Here is a 20,964-nt window from a genome sequence, read left to right as displayed (position 1 = left end):
GATGCTTAACCAACTGAGCCACCCAGGCACCCCAAGTACAATGAAGGTTTCAAGTGAAAAGTGATATAATCTGATTCACATTTTAACAGATTATTTGGCTATTCTATAAAGAATGAATTGTGGGGAACAGAAATGAAAGCAGAGTAAATAATTAGGCAGCTATTGCGATCATCTGAATGAGAGATAATGGCAGCTTAAACTGGGCAATGGCATTGACTGTTCAGTTCAATGCTAAATGAATTAAACATGCATGACCCTCTCCCTTCTTCATTGCCTCAATTATACCCATGCTTTTGTCACCCCTCCATTGCTAGAAATAAACACAAACTGCTAAATTAGCACTCACTTATGCTGAATTAGTTATGTGTGCTTAATGTACACTTCAGATGGAATTATTATATTAGCTCAAATTATTCATGATTTTAATTGTTACACTTAATAATAATTACATTAAGCACAGTCATACTGTATCAATGAACAGAGAAAAAATGAGTAGAAAAGTAAAATGCCTTTCATCTAAGGGAAATAAAGGAAGGAAGGAAGGAAGGAAGGAAAGAAGAAAGGAAGGAAGGAAAAAGGGAAAGAGAAATGTGTTTTTTATATCAGACTTACAGAGTGAAGAGGGCCCTGAATGAACTAAAGAGTCAGAAAACTGTAGTGGTCACAATTCTGCCACTCACTTGCTATGTGCAAGTAAGTCACTTGATTGGTTCAAGTCTTTACTTCATTTATCTGTGAAATGGTCATTTGAATTAATTGTTTTCAGATAGGAAAGTTGGAGTAAGCAATCTAAATGATTTTCCCAAGATCACTCAAGCAGTTGACAGTAAGGTTTGTTTTATAATACCGAATCTTATTATCATATATACAGATATGAAAACATTTCCCTTCACCTTCATCCCCCAAAAGGTACCTTCAAGATTGATCTAACAGGAGAAAATATACATACCACAATTCTCTTCTGTGATCTGCCTTTTTCTTGGTAACTTGAAATGAGTTTGACTACCCACAATCAGTGTATAACAAGCCATTCAGATAGGCTAGTAAGATATGTGGTGTCATATTGAGCCCTAACCAATGCTAACCACCTGATTTTTCCTATAGCTGTTAGATTCTGTGACCGGTGCCATTTAATCAAGCCAGATCGCTGCCACCACTGCTCTGTCTGTGCCATGTAAGTGACATCCATATTTCCCCTGGGCTGAGCTTGGCCAGTGATGATGGTTGCTTAGACAACAAAATGACTGATGCTAACATGGGACCATGCCTAGATAAGAACATTTCCTTTCAATCATAATGAGCACATGCCAAGCACCCTCTTGGTATGATGATGATTCAAATTATTCCAAAGATAGGAAAAATATATAAAACCCCATTTTAAAAATAAATGTTTTATTTTAGAAACAGTTTTAGATTTACAGAATTATTGTGATTATAGTTCTCATATGTCCTACATCCATTTTCCCCTATTATCAACATCATACATTAATGTGATACATTTGTTACAATTAATGAACCAACATCAATACATTATTTTTTAAATTTTTTAATGTTTATTTATTTTTGAGAGAGAGAGAGGAGGGCAGAGAGAGAGGGAGACACAGAATCCGAGGCAGGCTCCAAGCTCCGAACTGTCAGCACAGAGCCTGACTTGGGACTTGAACTTGTGAACCATGAGATCATGACCTGAGCTGAAGTTGGACACCCAACCAACTGAGCCACCCACGTGATGCATCAATACATTATTTCTAATTTAAGCCCATATTCTATTTACATTTCCACAGTTTTTCTCTAATGTTCCTCTTCTGTTCTAGGATCCCATCTGGGATACCACATTACATTTAGTTGGCATGTCTTCTCAAGGTCTTTTAGCTCTGACAGTTTCTTAGACTTTACTTGTTTTCAATAACCATGATAGTTTCTAGGATTTTAGGATTAATGATCGGGTATTTTGTAGAATATCCTTCAGGTGAGATTTGTCTGATATTTTTCTCATGGTTAGACTTGGGTACTGTGTTTTGGGTAGGAAGACCATAGAGGTAAAGTACCATTATCATTGTATTGTATCAAGGGCACACACTATGAACATGACTTATGACTGCAATATTAATCTTGTTCATTTGTCTGAGACAGTGTTTGTCAGTTTTCTCTAATGTAAGTTTACTCTTCCTCCCCCCCCTTCCTTTACTCTTTGGAAGGACGTCACTATATATAGCCCACACTAAAGAACAGAGGAATTATGCCCCCCTCCTTAAAGGCAGAGTATATACATAAATTATTTGGAATTCTTCCAAATAATGTGAAGAAATCTCTGCATGGGAGATTTGTCTCTTCTCCCTTATATGTTTATTTATGATTCATATAAGTTTTTAGGCATGGATAATCACTTTATATTTTGGGTTGTACCTCACTTCTACTTTATTTTCTTACTCTAATTGCTCCAACTTTATAAAATCACATTTTTATGTTAATAAATATAATATTCATGTCCTTCTTCTTGGGTGTATGTTCCACCCACATTTCTCTTGCCCTTGATTCAAACAGGTGTGTCAAAATTTCAGCAATAGCCAATGTAAAACAAATAAATCATCAGAGTAGTAATTAGTAAAATTTCATTGTGCATACAACAAAAAGACGATTTACAAACCAGGAGCACTCAAACCAAAACATAAAATGAGACTTTGGGTACATCGTTATAAAACAGCTTATATAGTGGAAAACAAGGCCTGTTTAATCTTCACAGTGATTAGTTAAAATATTAGAATTTTCTTAAATGAAAGAGACTTGGTAAATCGTTACTTTATATCGACCTTAGAAAACAGCTTAAGTATTGCTGATGATTTCCAGAGACATAAGCAAGAAATGACCCAGGTCAAGTCAGTCTTACAAAATAAGCTAAATTAAGGTTTGTTTGTATGACTAAACTAGTTTTGTCTGCTCAGGAAAGTTTCAAGGATGGTCTCCATTTGTTTTTGTTTTTTATTTTAACAGACTGTAGCCATATGTATTCTTCTGTACTTTTATTAATCTGTATATTGAGAAAAATGAGGGGAGATACCTTAGACTTCTAGGCATGTAACTTGCTTCCAGCATAATTCTATAAACTGTTCTGATTGGCTTATCCTAGAAATAATTGATGTCCAAATAGTTTGGGAATAATGTATATTGGAAATCTAGGAATGAGTGTACTGGTACCATGTAAAAATACTAGTGAGATCTTGAGTTAAATTATGAGGTGTTACTTCATTTCTATAGGTCCACTAATCACACTGTACTTTGTTTCTTTTGTAGGTGTGTATTAAAAATGGACCATCATTGCCCTTGGTATGTCCTTTTGATTCATTTCTTTCTGCTGTAAGCAAGTAAGAGTTGCTTAAAATGCATAGTTTCCTAAGCATAGTTGTAACATGCTTATTTCTACAACCATAAATCACTGGGCTTTGTATTTGCATGGGTGGGGGAGGGGAGGCATGACATTTTAAAGCAAAAAGAAATATACCACCAAAGGTATGGTGGTGAATTCATGGGCTCACAAAGCTCACAGTCTTTTGTCCATTAGCTTTAGTAATTGGGTGTAGTAATGAAATTGAGCACAAAAAGTTCCCTTCTTTGACATTATACAATTCAGTTCTGTTTTTAGCTATCTTGAAGTTTGAAATATTCTAGATTGTTAACTTCAGTAATTCTTCTCCAAATTTTGTATGTCTGACCTACAGAACCAGTCTGAACTGTCCAACTGAAAAGAGAACATGCCTCACTGTACTAAGTGTAGCTGCTGAGATTGTAATAGGTTTTCAGCATCCAAGATTCAAGTTTTCTTGTGTGTGTCAGGAACCAGTCTGGAACTATTAAGTAGGCCAGGTGTCTCGGTGCTTGTAAATGAAAGGAGAAACAAGTGAAACATGAACTTGTTTTTCCAGTCTGTTCCTATTAAGGCACTTCTATTTATGTTGAGTTTCTACACAACACATAATGAAGCAGCAGGAGTTATGTATTTCCATTGCTTAGTTCACTTATGTATCAGTGTGTTCTCAGTGGATCCTGATTTCAAATTAGTTTTTCTTTTTTTCTTTTTTTAGGGTTAATAATTGCATTGGATTTTCCAACTACAAATTCTTTCTTCAGTTTTTAGCTTATTCTGTTCTCTACTGCCTGTACATTGCTACAACAGTCTTCAACTATTTCATCAAATACTGGAGAGTAAGTTAAATAATCATGACAGGTCACCCCTAGAAAAAACACATACCTACTCCAATCTGTGACATTTTTTCAACTTTTCTTTTTACATTTTGAAATAGCTAATACTAAGGTAACCAGAAGGAAAGGCACCAAAAACAAGTTTCCCATGTTGAATATTCTGAGATTTAGGAGTTTGTTATTTAAGGATTCCACTTACATATTTCTGTCATACATGAGAAGCTTGTTAAGACCTTTAGGAACATAACCTCTTGACTCTCAGTCATGCATTACAATTTACTTATCTAGTCAAATTATAAAAATCCACTTATTACCAATTATAGATTTTTAAAATGTTGAAACTAATTTTGAATCTCTAGTTTCCAAAGAAAAGGCTAACAAAGTACTCCCTCATCATTGAAAAATACTTTCTCACTTCCTGTTCAAAGGAGAGTTGCAAAATTCCTGCAGAACAGACAGATTCATTGACTCCTCTTCACATGTGACCAAAATGAAAAGGAGAGTCTTATTTGAACTTTGTATTATTTGAACTTTGTATGACAAACATTGGGTTGAGAATTGGGAAAACTGAGTTCTAATACTGGCTCTGTTACCTGTTTCACTGGCTCATTTCCAAGATCAAATGAAATGTATGTTGGAAGTACTTTAACTTTCAAAATATGATTCCAATAATTATAGTGAAATCTAAAAAACATTTCATATTTCTTCTACTTAAAGATTTCAACCATAACCTATCTATTTTCAAAAGAATTAAAGGCAGATTTTTAATTTACATATGTGTATGGGGTCTGGCAGCAATGTAGTGATTTTTTTTTTTATTTCATGCCAATGGACTCCAAAAGATATCCCTTCCCCACAACTCTAGTACAGCAGTGAAGATATCATAACCTCCCATGATGAGGGCTGTCCAAACTAAACCTAAATGGCAAAAGACAGATTTGGACAAAGCTACTAGTTATTACTTTAGGAATTGCACAAGCGCATATATAAACAGGAATATCTCACCTCAGGTGAATAGGTAAAGCAGCGGGAAAGAATGTGAATCTTGTGACCAAAATATAGTTCATAATAAACTGGAGAACAAAGGAGAAACACAAGGCAGTGGAGAACTTAAATACCTGAGAATATTTAAATTATTAATTAAGGCTTTGATCCCTGCTAGTGTAGAAAATATAGTGTAGAAAATTATAGTGATATGTGCTTTCCATTCTCCCTTCAACTTGCTTAGTCAATACAGATATTTAATAACTATAAGAACCAGGAATTATATAATGGATATCAAAATCTTCAACTCAGAGATACAAAAGTATAAGCAAAAATGAAATTTTCTCATAAATTTTCCCCAAATACAAAATATTTCACTATCTTGGCGGTTCTGGCTCCTTTCCACAGCACAGGATCTCTTCTCTATTGCTCAGGTTTTCATGACCTGTTTGGCATCCCATTTACACACTGAGCTGCTACTCTGAATGTAAAGAAAATCTGTATCCAATTCAGCAGGGAAAGTGTCAGCCTTGGTCTTCACTACAGACCTTACTTGGTCCTTAACACAATAGGCTACTATTTAAGAATTCATAACAAAGTAAACAATGTTGCATTTTATATATTTTGCCTTAACCCTCCAAGTCAATCAATAATCAAATACCACAATGCTCTCCAGGTGCTGTGTGGTTTTTTTACTCTTGAAAGATAATATTTGGATATGAATTACCAGAAGTATGTCAGTATTCACAATCATAAGATGAACATAGCCTTGTCCTTCTCCTAGTCCCTCATTTTTTTCTCTATAGTAGACTAGCTCATGCCTGACAGATGGGATGTAAGAAAACTTGTCTTGGCTTCTCCTAATAATGAGAAGTGAATTGACAATAGAGAGAAACGCTTCTTTGCAGTCTCTCCAGCCATAAAGCACTTTGGTGTGGTTTAGAGATGGCTTTCTCAGTTTAAATTGAGTCTTACCTTAAAATGAAAAGTAAACACTGCCATATATTTTAAAAACCATGTATCAAGGAGACTAGCAGTTCTAAGAACAGCAACCCCCATTTGTATACTTTGCCATTTTCAAAACACTTTAATATCTATTATCTCATCTTATCCTCACCACAACCTTGTAAAGTACACCAAACAAGAATTGTTAGTCTCATTTAAAAATGATAAAACTGAAGCTTATTGTTCTTAAGTGACTTGCTCAGGATCACCCAGCTTGTAAGTTTCAAAGTCAGGACTAGAAGCTGTCTCACGCTAAGCCCAATGATTTTAAACACTGTACCATAAAGGGGCACCTGGGTGGCGCAGTCGGTTGAGCGTCCGACTTCAGCCAGGTCACGATCTCGCGGTCCGTGAGTTCGAGCCCCGCGTCAGGCTGTGGGCTGATGGCTCGGAGCCTGGAGCCTGTTTCCCATTCTGTGTCTCCCTCTCTCTCTGCCCCTCCCCCGTTCATGCTCTGTCTCTCTCTGTCCCAAAAATAAAAATTAAAAACGTTGAAAAAAAATTAAAAAAAAAATAAACACTGTACCATATACTATTGCCCATTATGGTCCTGCTATGGAAAAGCTATAGCTCCTTTGAAATAAAGAATTCAGAAGACCATCAGAGCATATTTTTCCTATATATATTAACTTAAAGTGTAGCTACTTTATATGAAATTGATATTTGCCTTATGAAAAAAGTAGTAATATACACTTTCCACAGTGGGCCATGAATCTCCTCACAGAGACTATGAATTATTTTAGAACCAAGATAGTAGTATTATTCTACCAATATTCCCCTGAACTGTTCTGATGGTTACTGCTTTGAGTAATTTAGCTTGGTTATCTCCTGAGAAGGTAATTTTGAACATAGGACCATCAGCCTCTTCTAACGACAACAACAACAACAACAAAAAGGACTTTATCAAGGAATATCCTTTGGCAGAAAAAAGACAATTCTGCAAAAGTAATTAGGAGAGGAAAATACCTCCAGCTCAGCCAACCAGGGTGTGAACTGACTCTATCAATCCCTCTTGCATAGACATTTCCTATTGCCCATTTAAACATGAAAGATGAGAAGTAAAATAAATGTAAGATTTAAAAACTTTAACAAATATACTCAAAAAGCAGAGATTATGAAAGCAAAAACCCAGCTAGGCCAAAACCACTACAAAACAACATATAAAATCTTTTCCATAAATTTAAAACAAAACAAACACAGGGGTACCTGGGTAGTTCAGTCTGTTAAACATCTGTATCTTGGTTTCAGATCAGGTCATGATCTCATGTTTTGTGGGTTTGAGCCCCACTTCTGGCTTCACGCTGATAGTGCAGAGCCTGCTTTGGATTCTCTCTCCATCCCTCTCTCTCCCTCTCTGTCTCTCTCTCTGTCTTTCAAAAGAAAGAAAGAAGGAAAGAAAGAAAGAAAGAAAGAAAGAAAGAAAGAAAGAAAGAAAAAACTTAAAAACAAAAAACAAACACAAACCAATCAAATTCAGTTTGCATGCTTGGGTCAAGATTTTGTGGAAGAACATTTCAGAAAGGAGCTTCAGATAAAATTGCCTGAAGGTTTAAGTCCTTGAGGTATCCATTTCCTGGGGTGCTCTGCCCACATGCAAATTTCACTCAGACCACTGCTCAGCTTAAAAAACCTGACTGACTGACTTCCCCTTATCTTCATCCTTCACATATATGCACTCTGAAAGATCCTTAACATTTCCTTACATCAAAATGAATAAAAATCTTCTTTATGAGAAGAAAAAAAATCTATGCTATGTCAATTTGCCAAGTGTTTTCAAGTCTTAATTTTTCCTTCCAAACTGAAGTAGAACCAGATCCTAATGTTACAGTCCACTTCAATCAAGTATCACCTTTAACTTTATTACTCAAGAGCATTTGGGAAATACTTTATTGCAATTCATCATGCCAAAACAATGATCACAAGTTCTCTCAACTGCTCACTCCAAAATTGAAAATGTTTTCTAAGGTTCTCTTCAAAAGACAAAATTTATACACCGTGCATGCTATAAAACTTTAGAAAATTTATTCTGGTCTAGGACTGCATGTAAAAAAAGAAAATAAGATGTCACAGATAAACTATAAAAGTCATTAGCTACCTACTTTTACAATTGCCTGTCAAATCCTCTTTGATTTTAATGTCTAAAGAGCTATTTCACAGGATGTGATATACCAGCATATTCTATTTCAGCTATAAAAAAGAACACAAAATTTACAGTAGTTTTAAATCAGGTTATAACTTATAAGTAGAATATTTTAAAATTCTACCTATATGTCTTAACTTGTTTTCAACATACATATGTTGTGACATTTTCAACACACATATATTCAAGGAAACATAACATATAAAGTATTTCAAAATAACCCATCTTGAGACAAGAGGATTACCTCAAGATCATCTCTGACCAAATGATTCATAATTTGCAAACTAAATGTAGTACAAACTTTAAGATTGCATGCCAATTATGACCTGAGTATATCCTTTTTTTACACTGCTCTAATTGCTGCATTATATACTCTATTTTACACTGAACTTAATCAAGGATCCATTTTAGGCTATAATTTATAGGCTGGAAGCATATCTATAATGTGGTATGGTCATCAACAGAAAGAACTCATAAAAATTTTATAAAATCTATTTTTTAATTGCAGCTAAACACTTTATACATATGATAAAAGTGCTAACATATATAAAAACTAGTTAAACCTGAAAAGTTTAATCCTTTGTTTCTATTTCCTTATTATTTCTTTTCTAGGGGGAATTGCCCAGTGTTCGCTCAAAGTTCCATGTTCTTTTTCTCCTCTTTGTGGCCTGCATGTTTTTTGTCAGCCTTGTGATTCTCTTTGGTTACCATTGTTGGCTTGTCAGCAGAAACAAAACCACCTTAGGTAAGACTGGATATTAAGACTAGGGAAAAAACACATTAATGTATATCATAGTAGCCTGTAGATTATTTGCAAGGAAAAGAAAAAGTTCCAGTGAGGCATTTTAGTTTTAGTGACGTTCCTTTGCCTCTAAACTGAGACAGACGTAAACATGTTTTACCAAACTGGAGAGCCATAGTGAATGAAGCTTGCAAACTAAAGAAAGCATTATTAAATGAAACCTCACAGAAAAACAAAATTGACCATTGCTCTTTATAATTGATACTGGGTTATAGCTCCCCAAATTTATGACTTGCAAAATTTCTAAAAGGTGTTCACCTGAGGAAGTGAAGAAAAAAAAAAAACAGTACAGAAAGGAACACCAGAAGGGGGAGGTGAAGGTTAATAAAGATAGAAGAATCTAAATTATTGAGTGCATCCAAAGACAGAGTCTTGAGACTCACCTGGGTGGCTCAGTCGGTTGAAAGTCCGACTTTGGCTCAGGTCATGATCTCGCTGTCTGTGAGTTCAAGCCCCGCATCTGGCTCTGTGCTGCCAGCTCGGCACCTGGAGTCTGCTTCCAGTTCTGTGTCTCCCTCTCCCTCTACCCCTCCCCCGCTCATGCCCTGTCTCTCTATCGCTGTCAAAAATAAATAAACATTTTTAAAAATTTAAAAAAAGAGTCTTGAGAAAGAATTCAAACCAACAAATCATTAGATATCTACAATCATCAAGGAGCTGTGGAGGACTGGGAATGAGATAAATACACTGAACAAGTGAGTTTCTAGAAAATTAGTGCAAGAAATGAACATTTTTTCTGTTACTCTATTCTTTCATCTGTTATTTGGAGAATTGTGTTTCTGATGGATTCCAGTGCAACAATTTTGTTTCATCTATAGTGAAACAAATATTTACATTGTATACAAATTAATGCATGAGGAATAAGGAGAAAGTATCCAAATGTTGAATGTTTAGCTAAGATATATTTGAGGAAAGTTTAGTACAAAAGCCATTTTACATTTGGAACCCATTTACCAATAATGCTAACAGCTAAGAAAGTATTTACACTCCTTTTCTAAACCAAATATCTAGCACTTACTTGCTAGGGTGGTATGTCAGTTCATTTGGCTTAGACATAACTGCAAAGTAGGAAAGTACTAAAAGCTTCAGGATAACAAAAGAACAAATGGGAAATGGCTAGATGCAGCCAGTCCAACAGTGAAAGTGTTTGCTTAATGGAATAAATGTGTGTCTAAAACTAATGTGTACTAACATGGTCCAATTCCTCAGTCTTTGAGGTGATTATAGTTCACCCACTGACATTTTTTCTTGAGTAAAACTCAGTTTCTTACATTGCAGGTTTCAGTGTAAACATCATTTCTGAAATGTTTCCAAATCAAATCAATGTCATTACCATCTCTTCATGCATCATTACTTTAGTCCCAGTTCTAAAGAGGGAGACCATTTGGCTGATGTTGCCATTTAGATTCAAATAAAGTACTGTTAAATTTGTCCTTTCACTCCTTACATCCAGCATCACAAAATATGTAGTACTGCCATCGCTGATTAATTATTTCTACCATTATGTGTTTCTTCTGCCTTTTTTTCAAAGAGTACCAATTATTTGTATTTAATAACAAAATTACTTTTATTACATGATTAAAGTGGTTTTTACTAAGTAATTTAGCAATAACTAAGCATGAGAGGCCTATATTACCACAACAAAAAGATAGTGTAGAATCAAGTAACATTCATGGTGTACTATAAAATCATGTTCGTCCTGACATTTGTTCCTTTATTGCTTTCTTCCTCTTCAACTTCCTATCTTGCCCTAGAGGCCTTCTGTACTCCAGTGTTTACAAGTGGCCCAGAGAAAAATGGGTTCAACCTTGGCTTCATCAAAAATATCCAGCAGGTGTTTGGAGATAACAAGAAGTTCTGGTTAATACCTATTGGGTCCAGGTAAGTAATTATTACCACTAAAAGAAGCTGAGGCTGAACCATGCCTTGAAGTAACAAATTCAATTTTAATTGTGGTATGCAATCAGTCATAAGTCCAATGAAAAATCTATTCCCCAAGTTTTTTATTCCTAGATTAGTAAAGAGAAATTAGGAAGTGAGGGTATGATAAATAGACATTCTCATGTTTTGAAGTAGTGTAAACTGATACCACTCCTTTATAAATGAATTTGGTGATATATATCAAAAATCACAAGAATCCCCATGTCCATTGTCAAGTAATTCCACTTCTAAAAATCTATCCTAAAAACAAACTAGGCCCAAAAATGTTCATCACAGCATTATTTCCAGCCAATAATTAGTAAACATCTAAACTAAAAATGCAACAATATGCTGTATATATCCCCAGTGACTGGAATTTTATGTAGTCAAAAGTACGACTATGTTAAGACTATGACACAATTAAGAGAAATGCTCACTATGTTTTAAGTGAAAAATGTAGAATACAACTGATTTTTATTCTGAATAAAAATATGTACAGATATACACATAAGAAAAACATAGGGGACCTATAACCTAAAAATACTATAAGTGGATAAATGGAAAGGGCAGTAATCTAATATTTTTCTTGTCTCCATTTTCATATTTTGGGGTGAAATGTCTGTATTACTTTTATGAAGGTAATTAAAATGAAAAGCAGGAACAAAGATTGATATAGAAATTGTAGGTAATTCTTAGAACTGAAGCAGGAATGAAAGGAAAGCAGTGAATGGAAGACAAGCTTGTGTCCCCTGAGTGACTTTGTGAACCACATTGAACTAACACCAAGTGAACTGTCTCTGTAGCAAAGCTTATTTATACTGTCTTGAAGCTCACTTTAGATCCATTCCTCAGAGAGGGATACATCTGTCTGTTCACTTATTTGAGGAAACTTTGTTGGAACAGGGTGATAATTAAGGAAAATTTTCTTTTTCCCTTTACTCATTGCTCTGATACTTCCTCTGTACTAGTCATTGTTTTACAGGCTCATTTATTTAAGATCTGTGGTATATCCTACTATACTGGCTATAAAGCACAAGACAAAACTATGTTGGTGGGTAAAGTTGATTAATAATTGTCACCAGCGATTATTTTCACTCCACTAACACACATACCCACACAAATACACACACCCTATCACTACATCAAAGGGAGGTCTAAAATGAGTCTTTCCTGGAATAAAAAATCAAAAGCCAAAATCAAAGCCAATTCACTTATAATCAGTATACTTACATCCTCTGCAGAGAGCTATCAATAGAATCTATCAACTTTCAGTTAACCACAATTAAGAACAGGAGAAAAGGCATAAGTAATATAAAATGAGTAATCCAAGAGTCACTCAGATATAAATTTGCAACACATTGAGATATATATATAATCAAATGTTCAAACTGTAGCCCACTATATTCAGGACCAACTTAGTTCCTTCCAATGCATCCCAACTGTTAGTGGCCAGAGATTAACCAAGGAGATGGCCCTAGGTTGCCATAGATATCTACAAGTGGATCCCACATGCAGGTAATTGCCCCCAGAATCTGCACTCTTAGAGATGCCACACTCTGGCTGTTTCCCACAGTTCATAATAACCTTTCTACCATACAAGACAAATAACAGGGCATTCAGACATTACTATTTATCAGCAGTTCACAGCAGCTGATCTCCACTATATCAGTGGTTCTGAATCTGCTAATTTTTGTTGAAAATTTAGAACCCAAGCAATAAGATAATGAGATATAAATTGGGATAATCATATGAAGCTTGCTATATGTTCATTTTGCCATAACTGGGCATTGTGGGAAACAAGTTAAACAGCTACTTACTAACCAAAATAGTTGACACTGATGCAGACAAACAAGATATAGAAATTGAGAGCAATACAGCAACTAAATGATGCTATTGTAAAAACCTATGCCACCATGGCTTTAGCCAATAAGATAAATGGTTTAAATCTTTCCAAGAACACCCTCCTATTTCTAGAAGGGCTATAACATTCATGAAAAGTCTATGTCAGCTGCAAGAGCTCACTCTTCCTTTCCCCATTAGCCCTGGTGATGGACACTCCTTCCCTATGAGATCTATGAATGAGTCACAGAACCCACTGCTAGCAAATGAAGAGCCCTGGGAAGAAAATGAGGATGAAAACCGAGGTAAGTAGGCTCAGAAGGAAGTCTTTTCTCCACCTAGCAGACCAAACACCAATAAAACCATGTTAACGCAACCAATGTAGTGTAGTCAGAAAATAGTGTCCAAAAAGATTATATAAGCATGTCAACCGCACAAGTGACCTTTGGATAGAGAAGGAAAAGTATGGCCAGATTTCTTTAGCACATGTAGATGGCTTAGGTTGGATTAGATGCAAGCCTGGAAGCTTTCTTACCAGGTTTGTGATACCATGATTTATAACCAATGAGATAAGTCAAGAAACATAATAAACAGCGCTGTGTATATTTGTAAGCAATCCTGCCAGTTGGCCACTCATGGTGATTTGCTTGAGTTAATTTAACCAGTGGGCGTCAGCTCACCTTTCTCTAACATAATTTGTTCATACTGGTTAAATTTTCTTTAAAATCTCATTCCCATTCTCCTTTAGACTGGTTTACATACACAAAGAAAAAAAGGTGTATACGTGGGCAAGCCTACACATGCATGTAGTGTACTTTTATAAAAGGCAGAGCAGCAAAGGAAAAATGAGGAAGTAGAACTTTGTCCTTCCACCTTTCTCCCACCATATTTTTTGGGTCATAATGAGATTTGTGTGTGTGTGAAAAGCTGATAGTTAAATTCTCATGTCACATACCCCTACCATCACCTGTTCTTTGTCTCCTCGTGATGTTATGCTTACTACTGTGCCTGCAGTATCTGTTTATGTTGCCAATACCAGGCATCAGAGAGTAATATTTACCGGCTAGTCCCAATAATTCAATAGCTGAGAAAAATTTTGAGTTAAAATTATAATACTTGTCAGAAATTGGGGTGAATGATGCTGATGAGGACATGGAAAGGCAATGAGATGAGGAGCAGAGATGGGAAACATGCCTTTCTAAAAGTTTATAGTTAGAATATCTAGTCCCAGGGTCTCTACCTGGAAGTCTGGTTTTATTTATTTATTTGTTCAATATATGAAGTTTATTGTCAAATTGGTTTCCATACACCACCCAGTGCTCATCCCAAAAGGTGCCCTCCTCAATACCCATCACCCACCCGCCCCTCCCTCCCACCCCCCATCAACCTTCAGTTCTCAATTTTAAGAGTCTCTTATGTTTTTGCTCTCTTCCACTCTAAACTCTTTTTTTTTCCTTTCCCTCCCCCATGGGTTTCTGTTAAGTTTCTCAGGATCCACATAAGAGTGAAAACATATGGTATCTGTCTTTCTCTGTATGGCTTATTTCACTTAGCATAACACTCTCCAGTTCCATCCATGTTGCTACAAAGGGCCATATTTCATTCTTTCTCATTGCCACGTAGTACTGCATTGTGTGTATAAACCACAATTTCTTTATCCATTCATCGGTTGATGGACATTTAGGTTCTTTCCACAATTTGGCTATTGTTGAGAGTGCTGCTATAAACATTGGGGTACAATTGCCCCTATGCATCAGTACTCCTGTATCCCTTGGGTAAATTCCTAGCAGTGCTATTGCTGGGCCATAGGGTAGGTCTATTTTTAATTTGGGGGGAACGTCCACACCGTTTTCCAGAGTGGCTGCACCAATTTGCATTCCCACCAACAGTGCAAGAGGGTTCCCGTTTCTCCACATCCTCTCCAGCATCTATAGTCTCCTGATTTGTTCATTTTCGCCACTCTGATTGGAGTGAGGTGATATCTGAGTGTGGTTTTGATTTGTATTTCTCTGATGAGGAGAGACGTTGAGCATCTTCTCATGTGCCTGTTGGCCATCCGGATGTCTTCTTTAGAAAAGTGTCGATTCATGTTTTCTGCCCAATTCTTCACTGGGTTATTTGTTTTTCGGGTGTGGAGTTTGGTGAGCTCTTTATAGATTTTGGATACTAGCCCTTTGTCTGATATGTCATTTGCAAATATCTTTTCCCATTCCGTTGGTTGCCTTTTAGTTATGTTGGTTGTGTCCTTTGCTGTGCAGAAGCTTTTTATCTTCATAAGGTCCCAGTAGTACATTTTTGCTTTTAATTCCCTTGCCTTTGGGGATGTGTCGAGTAAGAGATTGCTACGGCTGAGGTCAGAGAGGTCTTTTCCTGCTTTCTCCTCTAGGGTTTTGATGGTTTTCTGTCTCACCTTCAGGTCCTTTATCCATTTAGAGTTCATATTTGTGAATGGTGTGAGAAAGTGGTCTAGTTTCAATCTTCTGCATGTTGCTGTCCAGTTCTCCCAACACCATTTGTTAAAGAGACTCTCTTTTTTCCATTGGATGTTCTTTGCTTCTTTGTCAAAGATTAGTTGGCCATACGTTTGTGGGTCTAGTTCTGGGGTTTCTATTCTATTCCATTGGTTTATGTGTCTGTTTTAATGCCAATACCATGCTGTCTTGATGATGACAGCTTTGTAGTAGAGGCTAAAGTCTGGGATTGTGATGCCTCGTGCTTTGGTCTTCTTCTTCAAAATTCCTTTGGCTATTTGGGGCCTTTTGTGGTTCCATATGAATTTTAGGATTGCTTGTTCTAGTTTCGAGAAGAATGCTGGTGCAATTTTGATTGGGATTGCATTGAATGTGTAGATAGCTTTGGGTACTATTGACATTTTGACAATATTTGCTCTTCCAATCCATGAGCAAGGAATGTTTTTCCATTTCTTTATATCTTCTTCCATTTCCTTCATAAGCTTTGTCTAGTTTTCTGCACACAGATGTTTTACATCTTTGGTTAGATTTATTCCTAAGTATTTTATGCTTCTTGGTGCAACTGTGAATGGGACCAGTTTCTTTGTCTTTCTGTTGCTTCATTGTTAGTGTATAAGAATGCAACTGATGTCTGTACATTGATTTTGTATCCTGCAACTTTGCTGAATTCATGTATCAGTTCTAGCAGACTTTTGGTGGAGTCTATCGGATTTTCCATGTAAAATATCATGTCATCTGCAAAAAGTGAAAGCTTGACTTCATCTTTGCCAATTTGGATTCCTTTGATTTCCTTTTGTTGTCTGATTGCTGATGCTAGCACTTCCAACACTATGTTCAACAACAGCGGTGAGAGTGGGCATCCCTGTCGTGTTCCTGATCTCAGGGAAAAAGCTCTCAGTTTTTCCCCATTGAGGATGATGTTAGCTGTGGACTTTTCATAAATGGCTGGATGCTGTTTAAGTATGTTCCTTCTATCCCGACTTTCTCAAGGGTTTTTATTAAGAAAGGGTGCTGGATTTTGTCAAAGGCCTTTTCTGCATCGATTGACAGGATCATATGGTTCTTATCTTTTCTTTTATTAATGTGATGTATCACATTGATTCATTTGTGAATGTTGAACCAGCCCTGCATCCCAGGAATGAATCCCACTTGACCATGGTGAATAATTCTTTTTATATGCTGTTGAATTCGATTTGCTAGTATCTTATTGAGAATTTTTGCATCCATATTCATCAGGGATATTGGCCTGTAGTTCTCTTTTTTTTACTGGGTCTCTGTCTGGTTTAGGAATCAAAGTAATACTGGCTACATAGAATGAGTCTGGAAGTTTTCCTTCCCTTTCTATTTCTTGGAATAGCTTGAGAAGGATAGGTATTATCTCTGCTTTAAACGTCTGGTAGAACTCCCCTGGGAAGCCATCTGGTCCTGGACTCTTGTTTGTTGGGAGATTTTTGATGACTGATTCAATTTCTTCACTGGTTATGGGTCTGTTCAAGCTTTCTATTTCTTCCTGATTGAGTTTTGGAAGGGTTTGGGTGTTTAGGAATTTGTCCATGTCTTCCAGGTTGTCCAGTTTGTTGGCATATAATTTTTCATAGTATTCCCTGATAATTGTTTGTATCTCTCAGGGATTAGTTGTAATAATTCCATTTTCCTTCATGATTTTATCTATTTGGGTCCTCTCCTTCTTCTTTTTGAGAAGCCTGGCTAGAGGTTTATCAATTTTGTTTATTTTTTCAAAAAACCAACTCTTGGTTTCCTTGATCTGCTCTACCGTTTTTTTTTAGATTCTATATTGTTTATTTCTGCTCTGATCTTTATTATTTCTCTTCTTCTGCTGGATTTAGGCTGTCTTTGCTGTTCTGCTTCCATTTCATTTAGGTGTGCTGTTAGATTTTGTATTTGGGACTTTTCTTGTTTCTTGTGATTGGCCTGGATTGCAATGTATTTTCCTCTCAGGACTGCCTTCGCTGCCTCCCAAAGCATTTGCATTGCTGTATTTTCATTTTCATTTGTTTCCATATATTTTTTAATTTCTTCTCTAATTGCCTGGTTGACCCATTCATTCTTTAGTAGGGTGTTCTTTAACCTCCATGCTTTTGGAGGTTTTCCAGACTTTTTCCTGTGGTTGATTTCAAGCTTCATGGCATTGTGGTCTGAAAGTATGCATGGTATGATTTCAATTCTTGTATACTTATGAAGGGCTGTTTTGTTACCCAGTATGTGATCTATCTTGGAGAATGTTCCATGTGCACTCGAGAAAAAAGTATATTCTGTTGCTTTGGGATGCAGAGTTCTAAATATATGTGTCAAGTCCATGTGATCCAATGTGTCATTCAGGGCCCTTGTTTCTTTATTGACCATGTGTCTAGATGATCTATCCCTTGTTTTAAGTGGAGTATTAAAGTATATATAAGTCTGTCTGATATAAGTATGGCTACTCCAGCTTTCTTCTGATTTCCAGTGGCATGATAAATAGTTCCCCATCCCCTCACTCTAAATCTGAAGGTGTCCTCAGGTCTAAAATGAGTCTCTTGTAGACAGCAAATAGATGGGTCTTGTTTTTTTATCCATTCTGATACCCTATGTCTTTTGGTTGGTGCATTTAATCCATTTACATTCAGTGTTATTATAGAAAGATATGGGTTGAGTCATTTTGATGTCCGTAGGTTTCATGCTTGTAGCGATGTCCCTGGGACTTTGTCTCACAGGGTCCCCCTTAGGATCTCTTGTAGGGCTGGTTTAGTGGTGATGAATTCCTTCAGTTTTTGTTTGTTTGGGAAGACCTTTATCTCTCCTTCCATTCTAAATGACAGACTTGCTGGATAAAGGATTCTCGGCTGCATATTTTTCCTGTTCATCACATTGAAGATCTCCTGCCATTCCTTTCTGGCTTGCCAAGTGTCAGTAGAGAGATCAGTCATGAGGCCTATAGGTCTCCCTTTATATGTTAGAGCACGTTTATCTCTAGTTGCTTTCAGAATTTTCTCTTCATCCTTGTATTTTGCCAGTTCCACTATGATATGTCGTGCAGAAGATTGATTCAAGTTACGTCTGAAGGGAGTTCTCTATGCCTCTTGGATTTCAATGCCTTTTTCCTTACCCAGATCAGGAAAGTTCTCAGCTATGATTTCTTCAAGTACACCTTCAGCACCTTTCCCTCTCTCTTCTTCCTCTGCCATATCAATTATGCATAGGTTATTTCTCTTTAGTGCATCACTTAGTTCTCTATTTTTCCCCTCATACTCCTGTATTTTTTTGTCTCTCTTTTTCTCAGCGTCCTCTTTTTCCATAATTTTATCTTCTAGTTCACCTATTCCCTCCTCTACCTCTTCATCCGAGCCCTAGTTGTCTCCATTTTATTTTGCAGTTCATTGATAGCATTTTTTAGCTCCTCCTGACTGTTCCTTAGTCCCTTGATCTCTGTAGCAAGAGATTCTATGCTGTCCTTTATACTATTTTCAAGCCCAGCGATTAATTTTATGACTATTATTCTAAATTCACTTTCTGTTATACTGTTTAAATCATTTTTGGTCAGTTCGTTAGCTGTTGTTATTTCCTGGACGTTTTTCTGAGGGGAATTCTTCTGTTTCGTCATTTTGGATAGTCCCTGGAGTGGTGTGGGACTGGGCGGCACTTCCCCTGTGCTGTCTTGAATAACTTGCATTGGTGGGTGGGGCCGCAGTCAGACCTGATGTCTGCCCCCAGCCCACCGCTGGGGCCATAGTCAGACTGGTGTGTGCCTTCTCTTCCCCTCTCCTCTGGGTGGGATTCACTGTGGGGTGGCGTGGCCTGTCTGGGCTACTTGCACACTGCTAGGCTGGTGCTAGGGATCTGGTGTATTAGCTGGGGTGGATCGGCAAGGTGCACAGGGGCAGGAGGGTCAGGCTCAGCTCGCTTTTCCTTCAGAGATCTGCTTCCGGAGGGGCCCTCCGGCAGCAGGACGGAGTCAGACCCACTGGAGAGATGGATCTGGAGAAACACAGTGTTGGGTGTTTGCACGCTGCAAGCAAGTTCCCCGGCAGGAACTGGTTCCCTTTGGGATTTTTGCTGGGGAATGGGAGAGGGAGATGGCGCTGGCGAGTGCCTTTGTTCCCCACCAAGCTGAGCTCTGTCATCCAGGGCTCAACAACTCTCCCTCCCGTTGTCCTCCAGCCCTCCCATTCTCCCAGCAGAGCTGTTAGCTTATAACCTTCCAGATGTCAAGTCCCTCTTACTGTCGGAACACACTCCGTCTGGCCTCCACTTTTGCAAGCCAGACTTGGGGGCTCTGCTTGGCTGGCAGGCCACCCCTCTGCCCCGGCTTCCTCCCGCCAGTCCGTGTTACGCGCACCACCTTGCCGCCCTTCCTACCCTCTTCTGTGGGCCTCTTGTCTGCACTTGGCTCAGGAGATTCCGTTCTGCTAGTCTTCTGGCAGTATTCTGGGTTATTTAGGCAGGTGTAGGTGGAATCTAAGTGATCAGCAGGACGCGCGATGAGCCCAGCGTCTTCCTACGCCGCCATCTTCCCAGGATCCCTTGAAGTCTGGATTTAGAGTAAGGCAGTTTACTGAGACTAAGGAAGATAAAATGTTCCAAAATTCAGTTACAAAGGAAAAGAACTCTTGCCCAGCAGAAAGAAATTATAACAAAACCAAATCCCTTATCTATTCCTGCTGACTTTTTATTGAAAAATTGACTGTATTTTGACCTACCTTCCTTCACCTATCACTCTTTCTTTTTTAATTCTTTTTCAAGTTTTTATTTAAATTCCAGTTAACATACAGTGTAATATTAGTTTCAGGTATAAAATTTAGTGATTCAACACTTACAAGAAATACAAGGTGCTCACCACAACATGTGCCCTCTGTAAACACCATGACCTATTTAACCCATCCCTTGCCCTCCTCCCTTCTGATAGCCATCAGTTTGTTCTCCATATTGAGGTTCAGCCTTTTGGTTTTATTCTCTTTTTTTCCACCTATGTTTGTTTAGTTGCTTAAATTCCACATATGAGTGCAACCATATGGTATTTGTCTTTCTCTGACTGACTTATTTCATTTAGCATAACACTCTCTCACTCTATGTATGTTCTTGCAAATGGCAAGATTACTATCTTTTATATGGCTGAGTAATAGTCCATTGTATATACCACATCTTCTTTTTTTTTTTTTATTTTTTATGAAATTTATTGACAAATTGGTTTCCATACAACACCCAGTGCTCATCCCAAAAGGTGCCCTCCTCAATACCCATCACCCACCCTCCCCTCCCTCCCACCCTCCATCAACCCTCAGTTCTCGGTTTTTAACAGTCTCTTATGCTTTGGCTGTCTCCCACTCTAACCTCTTTTTTTTTTTTTTTCCTTCCCCTCACCCATGGGTTCCTGGTAAGTTTCTCAGGATCCACATAAGAGTGAAACCATATGGTATCTGTCTTTCTCTGTATGGCTTATTTCACTTAGCATCACACTCTCCAGTTCCATCCACGTTGCTACAAAAGGCCATATTTCATTTTTTCTCATTGCCACGTAATATTCCATTGTGTATATAAACCACAATTTCTTTATCCATTCATCAGTTGATGGACATTTAGGCTCTTTCCATAATTTGGCTATTGTTGAGAGT

At 37.3% G+C, this 20,964-nt stretch overlaps 1 protein-coding gene across 5 annotated transcripts in view; it reads left to right on the top strand.

Moving 5' to 3' along the window:
- ZDHHC15 (zinc finger DHHC-type palmitoyltransferase 15) overlaps nt 1-20,964 on the top strand; it is a 357,936-nt gene that overhangs the window by 156,772 nt on the left and 180,200 nt on the right. For all 5 annotated transcript variants that reach the window (XR_007149886.1, XM_047848206.1, XM_047848204.1 and 2 more), the window contains exons 5-10: nt 1,105-1,174; nt 3,292-3,324; nt 4,080-4,200; nt 8,939-9,071; nt 10,883-11,009; nt 13,089-13,192. Coding sequence is in view for 4 of the 5 variants with exons in the window: in XM_047848206.1 (XP_047704162.1) it covers nt 1,105-1,174; nt 3,292-3,324; nt 4,080-4,200; nt 8,939-9,071; nt 10,883-11,009; nt 13,089-13,192 (588 nt within the window). In the remaining variant the exon portion in view is untranslated. The remainder of the gene's footprint in view (nt 1-1,104; nt 1,175-3,291; nt 3,325-4,079; nt 4,201-8,938; nt 9,072-10,882; nt 11,010-13,088; nt 13,193-20,964) is intronic.

Source organism: Prionailurus viverrinus, unplaced genomic scaffold (genome assembly GCF_022837055.1).
Source record: "Prionailurus viverrinus isolate Anna unplaced genomic scaffold, UM_Priviv_1.0 scaffold_55, whole genome shotgun sequence".
Classification (NCBI taxonomy): domain Eukaryota; kingdom Metazoa; phylum Chordata; class Mammalia; order Carnivora; family Felidae; genus Prionailurus; species Prionailurus viverrinus.
This window is presented reverse-complemented; position numbering and strand designations above follow the sequence as displayed.